The 19,754-nt window shown below is 40.5% G+C and overlaps 1 protein-coding gene across 10 annotated transcripts in view; it reads left to right on the top strand.

Annotated features, from left to right (window-relative positions):
• Positions 1-19,754, top strand: part of NEO1 (neogenin 1) — a 535,617-nt gene that overhangs the window by 398,110 nt on the left and 117,753 nt on the right. For 6 of the 10 annotated variants that reach the window (XM_034783479.1, XM_034783473.1, XM_034783472.1 and 3 more), the window contains exons 8-9: positions 4,556-4,775; positions 19,301-19,455. In XM_034783479.1, coding sequence (XP_034639370.1) covers positions 4,556-4,775; positions 19,301-19,455 — 375 coding nt within the window. The remainder of the gene's footprint in view (positions 1-4,555; positions 4,776-19,300; positions 19,456-19,754) is intronic. The other 4 variants (XM_034783480.1, XM_034783474.1, XM_034783478.1 and 1 more) reach the window with 1 other exon arrangement.

The following is a 19,754-nucleotide window of genomic DNA, read 5'->3' as shown; positions in this document are numbered from 1 at the left end:
TCTTTTAAATAACATGGTGAAACACTGGAATGCGTTACCTAGGGAGGTGGTGGAATCTCCTTCCTTAGAGGTTTTTAAGGCCTGGCTTGACAAAGCCCTGGCTGGGATGATTTAGCTGGGAATTGGTCCTGCTTTGAGCAGGGGGTTGGACTAGATGACCTCTTGAGGTCCCTTCCAACTCTGATATTCTATGATTCTATGATTTGCAAAGATAGATAAGACAAGTTCCCTGCCCCAAAGAGCTTATAATTTAAATAAATCACCTGACACTATTACCAAGACATCATACATGAACCAAAACATTAATCTAATGTAATCTGAAGATGCATATTTTGAAATTAGAATGTCAAGAAGTGTTGGATTTTAGGAGGGAGAACTGCTATTGTGGAAAAAGATTTGCTACTTAGTTTAATTTTTTTTCTTTTTAAATTCATAACAGATATTTGTTTCCCTCATTCTTCCTAGAATTAGGCTGAGCAACTAAAAGGGTGGCTATGATTAACTTTCTTTGAGTGTTAAGCCAATGAAATTGATGCTATGTGGAATTATGTGGGTAAAATTTTCAAAAGTGCATAACTGAGTTAGGGGCCTAAGTCCCCCTGGAATGGAATTTAGGTTCCAAACACAGTTAAGTGCTTATGAAAATGCTACCCTGTAGCAGTGGAGCAGTCATCTTTCAGGGATGGACCAGAAGTTACCACTTCAGAAGACGAATGGCTGCCTGACATGGCTTCTATGCAGTACAGTGCAATTTGATATTTGTATAGCACTCTTCACACAAACTGAATCCCAAAGTACTTAATGGAATTAAATAATGAAGTAACAGAGATAAGAATAGAAGGAAAGGAAATAAAATCTGCAGGGGAAAAATAGGTTTTCAACTGGAATTAAAAATGAAAGTCTTCAGCTATGCTGGGAGATTATTCCTGATTACAGGAGCTATATAGAAGGCTACCACATTTTTATCCACAATAGCAAGATTGGTTGAGGGAACATAAAGGGTGTCAGTGATTAGGGACACAGTCCAGTGAGACAGGTGCTTAAATATGAGCTTCAGAGGAGCTCCACTGACTTAAATGGGACTATGAATATGCTTAAGGTTAAGCATGCACTTAAGCACTTTGATGAATGCTATTCTCCTGCTTTGCGCCCTTTATCCTTTGATACGTCCCATACACTTAGGAGTACTAGGCGAAGCAGTGTAAGGCCACATACAGCCACATCTCTCCTGGGTTGCTGCAGCTCTTATTTGGCCCAAGAACAAGGACCAGATGTCTGTAAGAAATCCATAAAGAAATAAGGGGGAAAAAACTTGGATTGGATTCTGAAATGGATGAGAACCTAGTGGAGTTGTTTGAAGTTGGGAATGCTGACTGCACTACATAGTTTGTCTGAGAAGAGTCAATGGCATTCTGTACATGCTGGTATTTGGCAGGATTATTAGTCTGTTGTATCTCAGTTTCTCAGCAAAAACACACCTATCCCAGGTTCTGGGGGCCTTAGACAATCTCTGAAAATTACTCTTCTTAAAGTAAATAGACTCTGATCACAGTATCCCAGCAATAATATCAATGTCACTGGAATTTAGTGGTGATGGCTTCACCTATACTTTTCCCAAACGTTGCCAATGTAAACAAGGTCAGACAGGAGCTTTTAAAGGGGAGGGGGGGCGGATTTCAGAAGATGTGGACTATGTGGCAGTTATAGTGGTGATATAGTGGTAGTTATGGTGGTAGATTGGCGTATGTGATATGTGTGGCGGAGTTAAGGCCCAGTCAGTCGAGGGAATGCAAGGTCTCAATCAAAGGAGAAGATAGAAGAGAGATGGAGACTTATTTGCTGTGGTCCTTTAACCAATAAAAGTATAGGTCTTTGAAGCATCGTGTGCGTGATTGTTTCATATTAAGTAGTTCTCATCATATTCTGTAGGTCTGATAAAAGCAAATATTCTAGGCTATCAGCCAATGAATATCACTTCTAGCACTATAAAAACATGACGAGTTGTTCTTGGTTTTGTTTTGTTTTTTTAAGGACTGAACCTGCAATATGAAAGTGATACGAAGCATAAACTAAACCAGGGGTCGGCAGCCTTTCAGAAGTGGTGTGCCAACTCTTCATTTATTCACTCTAATTTAAGGTTTTGCGTGCCAGTAATACATTTTAACGTTTTTAGAAGGGCTCTTTTTATAAGTCTATAATATAGAACTAAACTATTGTTGTATGTAAAGTAAATAAGGGTTTTTAAATGTTTAAGAAGCTTCATTTAAAATTAAATTAAAATGCAGAGCCCCTCAAACCGGTGGCCAGGACCGGGGCAGTGTGAGTGCCACTGAAAATCAGCTCGCATGCCGCCTTCGGCACACGTGCCATAGGTTGCCTACCCCTGAACTAAACTATAAGCATTGTTGTAAGTGTATTGTATATATTGCTTTAGCCATTGGTGTCAGTTGTTTGAGAAATGGAAACTATGAGAACAGAGAATTCTGCTTGGTCAAGACTGAGAGGATATTTTGTTGACAGTTTTCATATTTGGAATTTAAAATGAAGGTTCTTTTAGTAACACTGTCAATAGCCCTGTCTTTCAGTGTCTGCGCTGATTTGCTGTCTTGTTTGTCGTTCATGCAACTGTAACATTATTTTATTCTGTGGATGTGTCTGTGTCCTTGCCACTCATGACAGAGGTGCTTATCATCCACCAGTACTGCAGTTGTCCCTCTATGCCTCTAGTGCACAACAATCAGTCACTTCCTCCTTCTTCCTATTGATATCATAACTGCATAAAAGAAATTTAATAGCATATGTGTACCATCGGCAAAAGAGTGAGGCAAACTCCGAATTTTAATAATTCACACCAGAGCCTCTACTAAAGTGTCTAAAATTAAATGTAAAGCCTGAAATGTGATGCAAGCTACATAGCATGCATCAAAGATGTTTTTAGCTTATTGTAAATACCAATTTAATCCTGATTTCCAAGAAGGTCAAAAACAGTTCCATTATCTAAGTAATCACAATGATTGTCAGACTGTTCAACTAGTGCTCATTCAGATTTCACATCAGTAATATTTAGGACATGATGATTAGGCTTACACATGGTTAATGTAAAACAAAGTACAAAATAATTTTCAGAAAAACTATAAAGGAACAATAATACCTTGCTATTATTTTAGTATTATGACACAGCTTAGAAAGTGGACAGTTAATGATTTGGACTTTTTGACTTTAGACACCTGAGTTTAGGGTCCACATTCTAAAATGTCAAGTTGCTGCTCCATATCATGGAGGCACTATGACTTCTCAACAAAATGTTTGTAAGAATGTTAAAAATATGTATTATTCCCTAACCACATTTTTGGAAATGGCTGAACCGTTTTAGATGACATTTCCAAAAACAAGTCAACCTGAATGGTTTAAGTTTTTAATAAAGTTGTAAGCAACTGAAAAAAAAAATCTTGTAATGGAAAATGTCAGGTGACTTTAGCAATCAGAGTTGTTGCATGCACAGTCTATAGTACTGCATGTAACTGGGCTTCTCCTACACGGAATATTAGCACTAGATTTAGTGGAGGCTTGCATGGATTCCCTTAATGGGATTTAGCATAAAACTATTTACATACAGTAGCTGCTGCTATTAACATGCATCAGATTACAGTTTACCACTTTTTAATATATTAATCCAAGGGATTTGTCTCAGCATTACTATAGAGGTGTCATATCTGATGACATACAAGACATTCGACAACAAAGTTTACATAGCATTCTTCATCTCATGAAGCAATATTAGGTGTGGTTCTGTTAATACCCTTTAAAATTGTAATTAAAAATCAATAAACTAGTTATTGGAGAGAAATACCTGATTTGGGTGGAAGATAGGAGCACCTGTCTAAATTTCATAGGAAGAATATCACTGCATCAGATGTATTGACTGTATTACACCCCAAACTCCTTCAGATGCCAGTTACATGGTACTATGCAGCAGGTAGGTGACACTATAGTTTGATACGTGACTGGAACTCTGCTAACCTACTTCATAATTTGCCCATCAGAACTGGATAACCTTCCAGTGCCTCTTCAATGAGATTTGTATAATCCAAAGAATACCTTTTATAACTGAGTCTAGTACAAATTAATACCACATTTTAACAAAGTAAAATAGAAAATCAGGTTTGACTGTACTATTGAATAGCAAATGGAAGTTGATTTTTTTTTTATTTCTTACAAAAAATGAAAAATATTGTTGGGCACTGATGTGTCCTCTTATGAGATGATATTTTTCCTCAATTCTCACCCTTCCCCTTCCCTTGCCACTTCCATTACAATGGAGATTTGGTCTGCTTGCTCTACAATGATGTGTCCTTTAATATTTCCCATTAGTTTTCAGTAGTTACCTTTTGCCTGCATGTCAGCCTTCAGTTTAATGGCCTTTTGTGTGTGTGTTCATTTTGTTTTGTTTCCCATCGTGGTTTTGTTTATTTCTTTTGTTTTTTTTTTCTGTTTTCTTTTTTTAAACCGTCGTGATGTTTGCCCTTCATATTCCCCAATGTTTGCACATGACAAGATGTTGCCATCCCAACATTACCTCCCACTTCACTGACCAGTGCCACTACTGACCATCTAGCACCAGCTACAACTGGACCATTGCCTTCGGCTCCTCGAGATGTCGTGGCCTCCCTCGTCTCTACTCGCTTCATCAAACTCACGTGGCGGACACCAGCATCAGATCCTCATGGAGACAACCTCACCTATACGGTATTCTACACCAAGGAAGGTATAAACAGGTAAAGACCCTCTGCTTGTGAACTGGATTGAATTCAGTTTTCTGCATCCCTTCACATCTCAAATACTGTCCCCTCACACTAGTTTCTAAGGGCAAACAATATATGTATAATGGCTCCATACAGTGTCCAAAAGCTGAAGGGCTAGAGGGGTTGCCAAAGTTTTACTGGGAACAATTAGAATTAGCAGTCTTTGATATTTGTTCCAGGGCTAAATATTCAAGGGACAAATGAAATATACTTGAAAAACAAACATTGGTAGTTTTCAAACTGAAGCGTGTTCGTGAAGTGGGCACCAGCCTGGTTATGAATCATTGCAAAGGGTCGGTTGCAGACTGCTTAATAGCTAAAAGTGCTTGTGGACTTTATCGCCCCCTATGGGATGCTGATAGTGTGGTAATCTCTTGCACCATGTTAGCCCTTAAACAGTCAATAGATACCACACCACAATATCTGAAATGCAGAAATTATTTCATGTTCTAAAACCAGGGACATACTGTCAGATTCCAGATACTACAGTGTGGTAACTGTTGGTGACTGTTGACTTCTTTACGTACAACAATTGCCATTAAAATCATTGTAGTGCGGATTATTCATGAATCTTGTGTTGGCACAATGCTTCACCAGTTGAATTCAATACATCCAGCTTTCTTAGTGAAAGGATCTGCCGCTCAGAATGGCAGTCTAGCATCACCATGAGGTAGAAACTCCCCTAATTGGTAAACAGGAGTTAATACTCAGTTTAAGTATTGCAAGTCTTCAGGGGATGTCAGGGAGCTGGTGTCTCTACCATCTGGGAACTCAGGGGGCAAATTTCTGGGAATGCCTGCCTGCCTCCCCCAATTCAGGGTCTTCAGTTGTGTAAATATTCATCAAGAACCAGGAAGACACTTCCTGGTGAAGTGCTTCTCTCCTGAGAAAAGGGGCAGAAGCATCTCTTAACCTTTAGAGAATTACCTAGGAAACTCTGGGGCATTACCATGTAGGTAGGGGTTGATTAGCTGCTAATACCTCCTATGGTTCACTTAGTTTGGCCCACACAAATTCTGCTGTGGCCCTAATTCAGCAAAGTTTTTTAGCATTTGTTTAACTTTAGGCATGTGAGTCATGACACTAACTTCAGTAGGATTTCTTGTGTTTAAAGTTAGGCACTTGCTTAAGAATCCTGCTGGATCAGTGCCTAAGGGTACGTCCACACTGCAATACAAAAACTGCGGCTGGCCCATGTCAGCTGACTCGGGCAGTGGGGTTATAACATTGCAGTGTAGATGTTTGTGCTTGTGCTGGAGCCTGGGCTTTGAGGCCCCGCAAATGGGGAGGGTCTCAGATCCCAGGCTCCAGCCCAAGCCTTTATCTACATTGCAATGTTATAGCCCCACAAGTTGGGTCCCATGAGCCTGAGTCAGCTGACAGGCCAGCCCTGGGTGTTTTATTGCAGTGTAAACATACCTCATGTGAGGTGGACACAGCCCCAGTCAGCATTCCTGCAGACTCTGCTGCTAATCTCTTTGTATAAGTGTATTTTTCTGCCAAATAAAGATAATAATGTTTACCTACTTTAGAAGGGTGTTATGTAATTTAACATTTGTAAAGTGTTGAGATCCTGAGATGAAAGCTGGACCTGGAGATCTGTGTACCTATGGCTAGAAAATTTTGTGTAACTTAAATAAGAAGCTAAAAGAAAATGTAATGAACTAGATTAAAAGTAAGATATGACAATCATCTTTTCTAAATGCTATGCCTTCTCGTTAAAAACGAGAGTGGTTGCTATCTGCCTTATCATATTCAAATTAGGCATGACCTGACAAGTTGCCAGTGTTTATCCAGGTTAGGCTGAATTTTGATTCTATTGAACTTAATTAAGCAAACAATTCATGGAGTCATAGAATCATAGACTATTAGGGTTGGAAGAGACCTCAGGAGGTCATCTAGTCCAATCCGCTGCTCAACGCAGGACCAACACCAATTAAATCATCCCAGCCAAGGCTTTGTCAAGCCGGGCCTTAAAAACCTCTAAGGATGGAGATTCCACCACCTCCTTAGGTAACCCATTCCAGTGCTTCACCACCGTCCTAGTGAAATAGTGTTTCCTAATATCCAACCTAGACCTCCCTCACTGCAATTTGAGACGATTGCTTCTTGTTCTGTCATCTGCCATCACTGAGAACAGCCTAGCTCCATCCTCTTTGGAACCCTGCCTCACTGTTCTCTTCTGCAGACTAAATAAGCCCAGTTCCCTCAGACCTCCCCTCCTAAGTCATGTGCCCCAACCCCATAATAACATTTCCATTGCCTTCCACTCGACTCTCTCCAATATGTCCACATCCCTTCTGTAGTGGGGGGACCAAAACTGGATGCAACACTCCAGATGCGGGCTCACCAGTGTTGAATAGAGGGGAATAACCACTTCCCTCGATCTGCTGGCAATGCTCCTACTAATACAGCCCAATATGCCGTTGGCCTTCTTGGCAACGAGGACACACTGCTGACTCATATCCAGCTTCTCATCCACTGTAATCCCTAGGTCCTTTTCTGCAGAATTGCTGCTTATCCAGTCGGTCCCCAATCTGTAGTGATGCATGGGATTCTTCCTTCCTAAGTGCAGGACTCTGCACTTATCCTTGTTGAACCTCATCAGATTTCTTTTGGACCAATCCTCCAATTTGTCTAGGTTACTCTAGACCCTATCGCTACCCTCCAACATATCTACCTCTCTCCCCAGCTTAGGCCTAGTCTTCACTTACCGGCTGGTCCGGCGGCACGCCATCGATGTTCTGGGATCGATCCCGGAAGTGCTCACAGTCGGCGCCGGTACTCCAGCTCGCCGAGAGGAGTACGCGGCGTCGACGGGGGGAGACTTCCGGCCGCGTCTGGACCGCGGTAAGTCCGGACTAAGGTACTTCGAATTCAGCTACGTTATTAATGTAGCTGAATTTGCGTACCTTAGTCCGAAGTCCGGACTAAGTGGGGACCAGGCCTTAGTATCATCTGTGAACTTGCTGAGAGTTCAATTAATCCCATCATCCAGATCATTAATAAAGATGTTGAACAAAACCGGCCCCAGGACTGACCCTTGGGGCACTCCGCTTGATACTACTGGCTGCCAACTAGACATTGAGCCGTTGTTCACTACATGTTGAGTCTGACAATATAGCCAGCTTTCTGTCCACCTTATAGTCCATTCATCCAATCCATACTTTTTTAACTTGCTGGCAAGTATACTGTGGAAGACCGTGTCAAAAGCTTTGCTAAAGTCAAGATATATCACATCCACCACTTTCCCCATATCCACAGAGCCAGTTATCTCATCATAAAAGGCAATCAAGTTGGTCAGGCATGACTTGCCCTTGGTGAATCCATGTTGACTGTCCTGATCACCTTTCTCTTCTCCACGTGCTTCAAAATGGATTCCTTGAGGACCTGCTCCATGATTTTGCCAGGGACTGAAGTGAGGCTGACTGGTCTGTAGTTCCCCGGGGTTCTCTTTCTTCCCTTTTTAAAATATGAGCACTATATTTGTCTTTTTCCAATTGTCTGGGACCTCCCCCGATCACCACGAATTTTCAAAGATAATGGCCAATGGCTCTGAATTCATATCAGCCAACTCCCTCAGCACCCTTGGATGCATCAGATCTGGACCCAGATTGTTTATTAGAGCATTATATTAGTTAAAAATGAAACTAATCTTCAATTCAGAGCCTGAAGCTAGTCCTCCAGTCAAAGCTTGACTCTTGTCATGCATACCGTCACTAACTTCACTTTACCTAAACCAATCTACTTGAAATTTCACAAACAAATCCTGTGATAGGATTCTAAAAGGTATTTGGGAGATATGAGGCAACAAATGGGATGCTCTCATATCTAATCAATTTTTTTTTAAACAACGAATAAGAACAGAAGTTCTCAAGCTGAGATGCATGGACTGCTGATGGTGTTCAGAAAGCAGATTGGTCACATAGTACTAACTCCTCCATATTTCCACTTCCAATGTTGCAATGAAAGATAGCAAACATGCACTAAGGCTGGGATGTTCAGAGAGACCTAGGGAATCACACACCCCGCTTCCACTGAATTCCCCTTAATACCCTTTGAATTTCACAGCCTTAAGGTACTTTTCTTTTCTATGTAAGGTGGGTTATGAGACCATCTCTATTCTAAAATACAATACACACTAAAAAAAAATTAAAATTCTTAGCTAAAGCTAATTTCAGTTATTAGTTTGTTACTGAGTCCCTTGGTCATTTTTTTTGTGACTTGCAATTACATTTTCAGGTTTAAATGTTTTTTCTGTCCATTGTTGCGGGGAAAGATTCAAACGAACAAGGGAAACTGATTATGCACAAAATAAACTGAAAAATTGGGAGAATTATTTCTTGAAACTCTGTCACACAATTTTTGGATTTTTAACAAATAGTGTTTAAAAAAATTCAGACAGAAGAATGGTGAAGTTGACAATGGGTATTCCATTAAACTTTTTGATGTGGACTGACTTATTTGACTAGTTTTATGGGTTTGTTGCAGAATTGTTTGTTAATCCAATTTTTAAAATGTTAAGCGAATGTTACAATTACATAGTTAATTACTCAGAAATTATGAAATCCCAATGTTAAGGTTGCATGTGAAAAGATAACTCTGTCCCCTCTTGCATATCTGTTATGAAACAGTCTTTAATCACATGATCACTTTCTATTTGTTGAATAAAACAATATCTTACATTTTTTCTTAAGTTTTAAGTGCACATGTATAATTTTTTAATACTTGTACTGTTTTCAAAATCATAATGAACCAATATATCTTTGCTTTATGATTTGACTTTTAAAGGTGTTGGAATGACTTCAGTGGAAATACACAGTGTAGTTGTAGCCGTGTCAGTCCCAGGATATTAGAGAGACAAGGTGGGTGAGGTAATAGGTTTTATTGGACCACCTTTAGAGAAGGGTAACTAAAATAATTAGGGGTTTGGAATGGGTCCCATATGAGGAGAGATTAAAGAGGCTAGGACTTTCCATCTTGGAAAAGAGGAGACTAAGGGCGGATATGATAGAAGTATATAAAATCATGAGTGGTGTGGAAAAAGTTATTTACTTATTCCCATAATATAAGAACTAGGGGCCACCAAATGAAAGTAATGGGCAGCAAGTTTAAAACAAATAAAAGGAAGCTCTTCTTCACACAGCGCACAGTCACCTGTGGAACTCCTTGCCTGAGGAGGTTGTGAAGGCTAGGACTGTAACAGGGTTTAAAAGAAAACTAGATAAATTCATAGAGGTTAAGTCCATTAATGGCTATTAGCCAGGATGTGTAAGGAATGGTGTCCCTAACCTCTGTTTGTCAGAGGGTGGAGATGGATGGCAGGAGAGAGATCTCTTGATCATTACCTGTTAGGTTCACTCCCTCTGGGACACCTGGCATTGGTCACTGTCGGTAGACAGGACACTGGGCTGGATGAACCTTTGGTCTGACCCAGTATGGCCATTCTTATGTTCTAACTTCTGATGGTGTAAGAGACAAGCTTTTGAGACAAACAGAGCTCTTCTGACCTAAATTAAGAGGTCTGTGTGGCTCAAAAGCTTGTCTCTCTCACCATAGAAGTTGGTCTAATAAAATATACTACCTCACTCACCTTGTCTTCAGTGGAAATAGTGCTGCAGCACTTCTGAAAACCAGGTCATGAGAGGTGTCTTTTCTACCAAGTATGTATATTAACAATTTAGAGACAAATTCTGATACCCTTGATCATGTTGAGTAGTACCTTACTCTGCTATTAGTCCCATTCATTGTTACAGTATGTGATCCTGTAATTAAGGACTATGTCTTAGTGTGTATATATAAAGGGACAGTTGTATTTGCAACCTCAACATTGTCATTTCCTGACTTCTGTGTGACTAACAGTGAAAACGTAACATTCTTCTCACAGCTATTTAAACAGAATTCCTACAGGAAAAAGAGGAAAAACTGGTAGGAAAAAAATTCCATAATGTGAAACTGTTTGTCTGGACACCACTGGAATACCCTGTCCTACCTAAATGACAGACTATAATCGTGTGTGCTGCTTTTACTTTATACAAGATGAGCAGCAAATGAGATGGTTCCTGCAGAGTGCCCATCCACCAATGATTCACTTTCACTGAATTTCTCTGTACAGTGAAGTGAGCCACACATAGATATGGCTTGGCCTACCTTAGCTGCTCACTTTATGAGCTTAATGATAAGACTGCAAATTATACTTTTCATGATCAGAGCATGATTTTTCACTGCAATGCTCAGGCACTCCTCATGAGCAGTAATACCATACCAAATGTCAGCTTTCACTTACCAGCTGCTTCATCTGTAGAGCTGTTCAAAAAGAGGTTGCAAAAAAAAAAAGGGGGGGGGGGGCTTATATTTTCCACTTTCCTCATATTCCAAAGCAGCTGAATCAATTTTCATTTCATCAATTTCTCTCAGTCAGAGAATAAGTTTAAAAAGGAGAGCTGAAAGTTATAGAAAATAAACAACTGAAAACAAGGAGTTGCAATGCAACTACTTATGCAGACAGCTATTGTGTCTGCTTTCAGTACTCCTGATAATTACAAAGCAGTTTTTGATTATATAAATTCCACATGGTCCAAATGCTGACAGATGCAATGTGAGGGGGTAATAAATATGGGAAGCTGTCTTGAGGGGGAAGGCAGTAGAGTACCTTGTGTCACATTTTGTACTAATTTGTGAGTGATCAGAGAGAGCCAGATGGAGGCAGTGAGCAGTTGGGGGCCTATCTAATGGTCTAGGAACTATTCCCCAGATAAATCCACTAAATCTTTAAGTGCCTCCACCCCAGTGTACAATATTTCTCTTCTAATAGTAGGATCTGGAAGCAGAAAGAAGAAGCTATGTGGGCAAGAGGGGCTGTGTGGATTATCATAGTTGGACTTGAAACCACACACCCACGATTGTAGAAATCTATAGAAGCCATCTTTTCTGCTTCTGTATCACTGAACTGAAAACCAGAGAGAACTTTGTCCTCGAACCATGACCATCATCTTCATCTCACATCAGTGACTTCAGTATAGAGAAGTGACCTGCTTTCATTGATGGAATTACATTTAAACTGAAGTGCATTGATGGATTTACATTTAAATTGTGGCACGTGACTTCATGTCGCTATAGTCGGGGCATTAAATGTACCCACGGAAGATAAAGTACTGCCTTCCTTAAAAATCACTAAGTCGTACCCGCCTTTTTGTCTCTTCACTAAGAATCATAGAATATCAGGGTTGGAAGGGACCTCAGGAGGTCATCTAGTCCAACCCCTGCTCAAAGCAGGACCAATCCCCAACTAAATCATCCCAGCCAGGGCTTTGTCAAGCCTGACCCTAAAAACCTCTAAGGAAGGAGATTCCAAATGACCGAAATCAAGTTAGTTTCCCAAAGTGTGTACAAGGTTTCAAGTGCAGAAGTGTTTTTTCATACTGTGAAACTTTGCATAAACACTGTGTCAGGGCTACAGACTGCTTAGGAGGTGGACCATAAATTAGGTAGCTAATGGTACAAGATAGTGGGGTAAATTGCATATACCAAATACGATGGACAATACTAACTCCTTCTACTCCAGGATTCAACTCTACCGATTCCAAACTCTGCAAATAGTCTTTTTCCCCCTAATATCTCCAGCAAAATGTCTCCATGTGGGTACAATGGATAAGTCTGCAGGGAATGGGGATGAGGCAAAGCTAGGGTGGTTTTGCTGTTTCAGTAATACTTTCCTAATGTTTGGATTCTTTCAAGTGTAATGTTAAATTTGAATTTCCAGGCTAGCATTTGTAGCTTTTTTTGAGAAAATGACAATATTCTCTTGAGGCCTTTTTTCTCCTAAATTAATTGATAGCTATTTGCAATCTTAAATCCATTTTACAAAGCTGTTTGTCTGAGAATTTAGATAGAGTGAGATAGGATAGCCTTAATGTTCTGTTGGGTAATATAGTTATTCATATCAGACATCTGTTATGTTACCTATTATGCGTACCTAAACACATTGGAGCTCGTAAAGGTATTCAGGACTCTCTAAGAAAGAGTATAAATGAGAGATTTATGCAGCACTTAGTCTTATCTCAACATATTTTTACCATACTGTTGTGATAGAGGGCACAGTCCCTGTTATTTCTGAAAATTATAATACTTTGACATATCCACCTAACAAATTTCTGGTTAATAAGTGTTCCATTTCCATTACAATAATTTTATTTTCATAATTTTGCAAAATAACTTGAGTGTTACATTTTTAGGTAAAACTAGTGAGTACATTTACCTTTGGGTGATAAAATGTGATATATTTTGCATGGCAATGAGATATTCACAGCTGTTGAACAACATTCGTCCGATTACACTTGTTCTATGTATTTTAAATACCAATCATTATATACAATGTAGGCTATAAAGGGACCCCATCAATTTGCAAAATCGCATTGCCAACTGAAAATTTTGTACCTACTGTAACTGGAAAAATTATTTGGGAAAAATATTTCTCTGTTTTTCCAGTTTTATAGCACTTTGGGATCAGTCAGTTTTACTGAATAGTCAGTCAGCTCCTCTCTTGCTGAAAAGACCTCTATAAACATCAAAAGAGAAGAAAAGTATTTTTTGAAGTTCAGAACATATTAATAGGATACTCTGTCAAAGTGAAATTTAAAAAAAATAGTCTATTAAAAATTAAGTTGCATGTGTTCTTTTAAGGTTCCTTCTACACTACCAAAGAGACAGTGCTGGGAAACTATTTTTATAAACTGATTTTAAAAACTGGTTTTAGGAAGCATGGTTTTTCCTCAGTGAGGGCAGAGCATAATATTGTGGTAGTGTGGTAGCATAAATGGTTTTGAAAACAGTTTTGAAAACCAGTCTCCAGTTGGGCACAGAACTAGCTGAAACTTTTTTAAAATCTTTTTTTAAAACTGGTTTAATTGCACTGTCTTTCCATAATATAAACCAGACCTGAAGGCAGTGCGGAGAAAGAGGGGAAAATTGTATGAGAGAAACTTTGTTTCTCCCTCTTCAGCACAAATGAATTAATTGCAGGTAATCATTAGTGTGAGAATTGTCTGCCCTCTGCTGCAGAGTTAAACAAAGTGCACTAATCAAGAGGGAAAGGATGATATTAACACAATGTTAACATTTTCCTTTTATTAACTGACTGGGGCAGTTGCTGATGTCTACTACTGTAATACTGATCTTATTTTAATTTGAAGAATTTGCCTTTTTCAAACAAAACAGAGTATTTAAATAATATTTTTAAAACACCCAGCTGGCCAAAAATTCACATGAAAAAAGTGAAATGTGTTTGAAAATAAAGGTGATAACTACTGGTGATTTTTAGGTTTTAACGATTCCTTTCAATTTTGAGCTGGATAAGACAGTCCTCAATACCATACTCCCACACTGAATGTATCTGTAGAGACATTTTCTGCTGTTTTGTAGCTCTAATTGATGTTTGCTGAGTTTGTGGGCATTAGCCCCTCTGGTTGCCATAATATTCAGACATGCATAATCTGTTCTCCCAGCTAGAATACAACTCACTAAAGGTTAGCATTGTGACAAGATACTGAAGTTCAACCAGAGGTGGCTCAGATTACTTGCCTTTTTATATCATTTAGAGCAGTGGTTCTCAAACTTCTGTACTGGTGACCCCTTTCACATAGCAAGCCTCTGAATGCGATCCCTCCCTTATAAATTAAAAACACTTTTTAATACATTTAACAACATTATAAATGCTGGAGGCAAAGCCGGGTTTGGGGTGGAGGCTGACAGCCTGCGACCCCCCCATGTAATAACCTTGCGACCCCCTGAGGGGTCCCGACCCCCAGTTTGAGAACCCCTGGCTTAGAGTATACAGATCCTCTGGACAGGGTAATGTGGCACCTTAGCCTGGTCTCCTACAAAACATCTCTTTTAAAAATTACTTCACTGTCTATTATTTGTTGCTTTAACAGTAATAAACATAAGATCAGTTCTCCTTTGATAACACAGGTGACACTTCCTAGAGCTTATGTTCAGAAAGGTCTGATCAGCCAGTTTTACCTCCTGTGTATCAACAGGCCAGTTACCCGTGTATTGAGCTCAATAATGATGTGTGACTAAAGCATGACATGTGCTAGGCTTAAGCATATCTTCCAGAAAGGCATCCAGTCTTGATTTGAGGATAACGAGATGGAGATTTATCATTCTCCTTGGTAATTTGTTCCAGTGTATAATCAATCTTGCCATTTAAAAATGTGCCTAATTTCTAATTTGGATTTGTCTGGCTTAAGTTTCCAGCCATTGGTTCTTGTTCAGCCTTTTCCCACTATAGGAGTGGGCAAACTTTTTGGCCTGAGGACCACATCGAATTTCCAAAATTGTATGGAGGGCCAGTTAGCGGAGGCTGTGCCTCCCCATACAGCCAGGCGTGGCCCAGCCCCCCCCCCCCATCCCAGCCCCCCCCCTTCTTGCCCCCCGGCCCCCCCCCCCCCCCAGGACTCCTGCCCCATCTGGCCCCCCCCGTTCCCTGACTGCCCCCAGCCCCCCCACCCCAACTGCCCCCCGCCACCCCATCCAACCCCTCCTCTCATTCCTGACCGCGCTCGGAACCCCTGCCTCTGACTGCCCCCTGCCGCCCCATCCAACACCCCTCTCCTTCCTGACTGCCCCTCCGGGACCCCTGCCTCTATTCAACCCCACTGTTCCCAGCCCTCTGACTGCCCCGACCCCTATTCACACCCCCTGCCCCTGACCACCACTCCGAATTCCGCTGCCCACTATCCAATCCCCACTCCCTGCCCCCTTACCGCATTGCCTGGAGCACCGGTGTCTGGCGGCGCTACAGCCGTGTCACCCACAGCACCAGGACAGGCAGGAGCCAGCCACACCACCGCGCAGCACAGAGTGCCAGATCAGGCTTCAGCTCTGCAGCTGCGCTACCCGGCAAGAGCTTGCAGCCCCGCTGCCCAAAGCATTGCGCCATTAGCTGAGGCTGCAAGGGAGGGGCCGGGGGCTAGCCTCCTGGGCCAGGAGCTCAGGGGCTGGGCAGGAGAGTCCTGCGGGCCGGATGTGGCCCGCAGGCTGTAGTTTGCCCATCTCTGCTCTACTATATTAAAGCGCTCTGTAGAACCCATTAGAACCCCATGAAGGTACTTAAATCAAGTCACCTCTTAATCTCGTTTTTGATAAAAGAAGAAGATTTAGCTAAATCTCGCACTGTAAGGCATTTTCTCCAGCCCTGTAATCAGTTTTGTGGCTTTTTTCTGCTCCCTCTCCAATTTTTCAACATCCTTTTTGAAGAGTGGATACTAGATTTGCTCACCAATGCTGTATAGAGGGAGAAAGTCACCTCCCTACTCCTACTCCCCAGTTTATACATCCAAGGATTGCATTAGTCATTTTTGCCATAGCACCACTCTGGCAGCTCAAGTTCACTTGTTTGTCCACTCTGCCTGCTAAATCCTTTGGAATCACTACTTTCCAGAATACAGTCCTCCCTTCTGTGCGTGTGACCTGCATTCTGTGTTCAACTCTTTTACAGCTCTTGGGTGGAAGTTATCTGGGCTGGCTGATTATAAAATAATTCTCACTAGTAGATGATGTCTAACTTCCTCACTTACTACTGGACTGGAAAGTATTTCATTGTCCTACTTCTTTCCAAATACAAAAGAGAAATATTTATTGAACATGTTTGCCTTTTTGCAACATTATTAACAATTTCATTATCTCTGTAATGGGGTTGCTGTATTCACTGCTGGATGGTGCTGCCTCCTGGTGGTTCTGGGGATTAGCTAAATCAGGCTGATGCCCCTTCCAGCGGTTACACCCTGTCAGTTTCTCCTCTGAAGCCCCTCTCTTGCTCTCAGGAGCCACAGCTGTCCTCTTTGTGACTCAGCCCTCTTTGTGACTCAGGTCACTATTGTGGTTTCCCTTTCTTGGGGGGGGGGGGAAGAGAGGAAGGTGAGGAGGAGTGTATCAAAGTTCCTGCTCTCCAGCAGTCTCAGGCAGTCTTCTTCTTCACTGTGTTACAGTGCCACTCCTCAAGTGGCTGGCAGGGGAACCCAGGCCCACTCTCTACTCAGGGTTCCAGCTCAGGAACCCTCTACACAGCAACCAAGATCCATTCCCTGCACCTTGCTGCCTTTCACTGAGCTTCTTCCATACCCTTCTTCCCACTCCTTTGGGTTTGCCAGTCTCTTCACTCCCTCCTCCCAGGGAGTAATTTAGACAACTCATCTCTGCTGCCCCACCCCCTTTTTCCCAGGGAGTGACTGCAGACTCCTTCCCTGCAGTCCCCTTTGCTTCCAGTTTCCTGTGTTTTCTGGAAGCCCCGCCACTCCCTCACAGGTGAGCTTCTCTCAGATTAGCTGCCTCCAGCTGATCGGGCCCACCTGGCCTAATTCAGCTATTGCAGGGCCAGTGTGGGGAGCACACCTCATCACAATCTCCGTCTAGTAATAGTCCTGTAACATTGATATAATTTCTTTTGTTCCTAATATACTTTAAAAAAAAAAAAAAAAAAAACTCTTTGTTGTCCGTAGCCCTGCCAGCTATGGTGTCTGTAGCTTCTCTTATCAGTTTTCTGCACTTCAGAACTTCTAATTTATATCAACTGCTATCTCTACATCTCCCGTTTTCCATTTCTTATATATTGCTTTTTTTTTTTTTTTTTTTTTTTACTTCTAATTGTTTCCTTCACTTTTCCACTAAATGTGGCTGGGCTTTTAACCAAATTTGTTCTCTTTCTTGATTTTGAAATTGAGGCTTTTTGACCATCTAATAAACTCTTCTTTAAAAACTCCCAATTTGCACTCTCATTTTTCTGTCTAAATTTTTCCTCCCAATCATTTTCTCAACTTTGAGAAACTAGCCCTTTTGAAGCAGCAAGTATATATATTACTGATTGAAGGTATCCTCTATTTGCCCATATTGAATGTCATCAGCTCATGATCATTGGTTCCCAGGCAATTACCAACTTCCAGTCCAGTGATTAATTCATCTTTATCAGTCATAAAGATGTCCAAAGTAGAGTTATTTCATGTTTGGTGCAACATCTTTTTTGTTAGAAAATTATCATTTATAATTTTTAGAAAAGTCTAAAGATGTTTTATTACTGACTACATGAGGCCTTCACCGTTCGTCTCCCAAATTGAAGTCCCCTCTACCTGGAGTTTTCCCCCCCACTTGTTGCTGATAGGTGTTGTTTTAGGGAGTTACTCATCCTATTCTCTAGTTCCATCTGCTGGTCTGTAACAAATCCCAACACCTCATACTGGATTTAAACTGTATTGCATCTTTTGCCAGTCACCAAAAAAAAATTAAAAGGAATTCCAGCAAAATATTAAAAATTCTCTTGAAGTCTATCTAACGTACACCACATCCACAGCAGTCAAAATAAATGAAATTTTAAAAGATCAGGAGCAAGTGATTTTCAAGTGTGTGATTATAAACAATGGTTTGTGTGGATGGTGCCTAAAGAATCCTTTCGACACATCCCTCACATTAACTATAATATAGACCTACCTCCTCTGAGCCAGTTTGGATAAGTTTTAAAGGCTGCCACTCACATCTTTATGCATTTCAGGTCCCACGTGGACTGAATAAAATTGTTTTAGAGCAGATGGAAAACTAGTTGTACAGTCTGATTATGGGCTCTTCCCACTGTCAGTGTCCCCAGTGATGTCGCTTTTCAAATATATAGCTATAGCTAAACTCAGAAAAGCCAAATGTCATTAAAAACTACATTTCAGTCTAGTTTGGCAAAGTACTTTTCCTCATGTGAACTTTGAAGCTGCTGGGCTGATCAAAATGGATGAAGTTTTACTTCGAGGTTGTGACATGAACTGAAAAAATCTGTTAAATTTTAAAAGTTAAGGATTGAGTCTCCATCTTAAACTTAAACATACACTATTGCCCACAAGTAGACTCTTAGTGCCAGGTATTGTAAGGGTCTTCTAAGATCACTGCTTGGTATTATGTGCCGTACTGTTTCTCAGAGACAAGGTGGGTGAGGTCATATCTTTCACTGGACCAACTTATGTTGGTGAAAGTGACAACACTGCAAACATAGCCTTAACATTTTACAAAAAATGTCCAAATATCAGAATGAACTAAATCAAGTTTGAGCTCAAAAGAGAATCGTAAACTGATGCTTTAAAAAAAACCCTCTGAATTAATAACCAAAACAATTTAAACAGTTCTTAATTTTGCTCCCAGGGCTTTGGACTTCTATGACAAATTTTCAAGTTGAATTATTATCTGGTTATGAAGAATAAGACAATCCAACAAAACAGTGCCCTCCTCCTCCCCTCATTGTGGTGTTGTGTAACTTTTTTTCTTTGCCATGTTTGTTCAAAATGAAGCTGCAGAACTGGAAGCTGTTTGTCTTAAGTGCTTTTGGCATATTAACATTAATGTGTAATCAATGTAATATAATTAATCATATCAATTACTTGTTAGATATGTACAAACTATCCTTTTACTAATCAATGATAAATCTTCACCTTTGCGTTCCTGCCCAAATCTTTTCTTTCCTAAAGGGAACGTGTTGAAAATACAAGTCGTCCTGGAGAGATGCAAGTGACAATCCAAAACCTGATGCCAGAGACCGTGTATGTTTTCAGAGTTGTGGCTCAAAACAAACATGGCCCTGGAGAGAGCTCAGTACCACTGAAGGTGGCGACTCAGCCTGAAGGTAAGCCTTGAACATTTCTACCCCTTACTGACTTTCATTGACCTAGATCTACAGCTGCCATTGCAAACAGTCTTTTCCTTCTCCTGGCCTTTTCCCATAATAAGTTGCTATTCATGCTCTGGTTGCACTTGCTGATCTTACTAGTATAGCTTTAGACTGAATTTTTCAAGTCTGCCTCATATTATGATATTAAACTAATCTGTATTATTTATATTTGGAAATATAAATTTAATATTGTAATATATGGTTCCTTAAAAATTGAAATTAAATATTAAAATTTCTTAATATATTTGAATTAA

Source organism: Trachemys scripta, chromosome 10, assembly GCF_013100865.1.
Source record: "Trachemys scripta elegans isolate TJP31775 chromosome 10, CAS_Tse_1.0, whole genome shotgun sequence".
NCBI lineage: Eukaryota > Metazoa > Chordata > Testudines > Emydidae > Trachemys > Trachemys scripta.
This window is presented reverse-complemented; position numbering and strand designations above follow the sequence as displayed.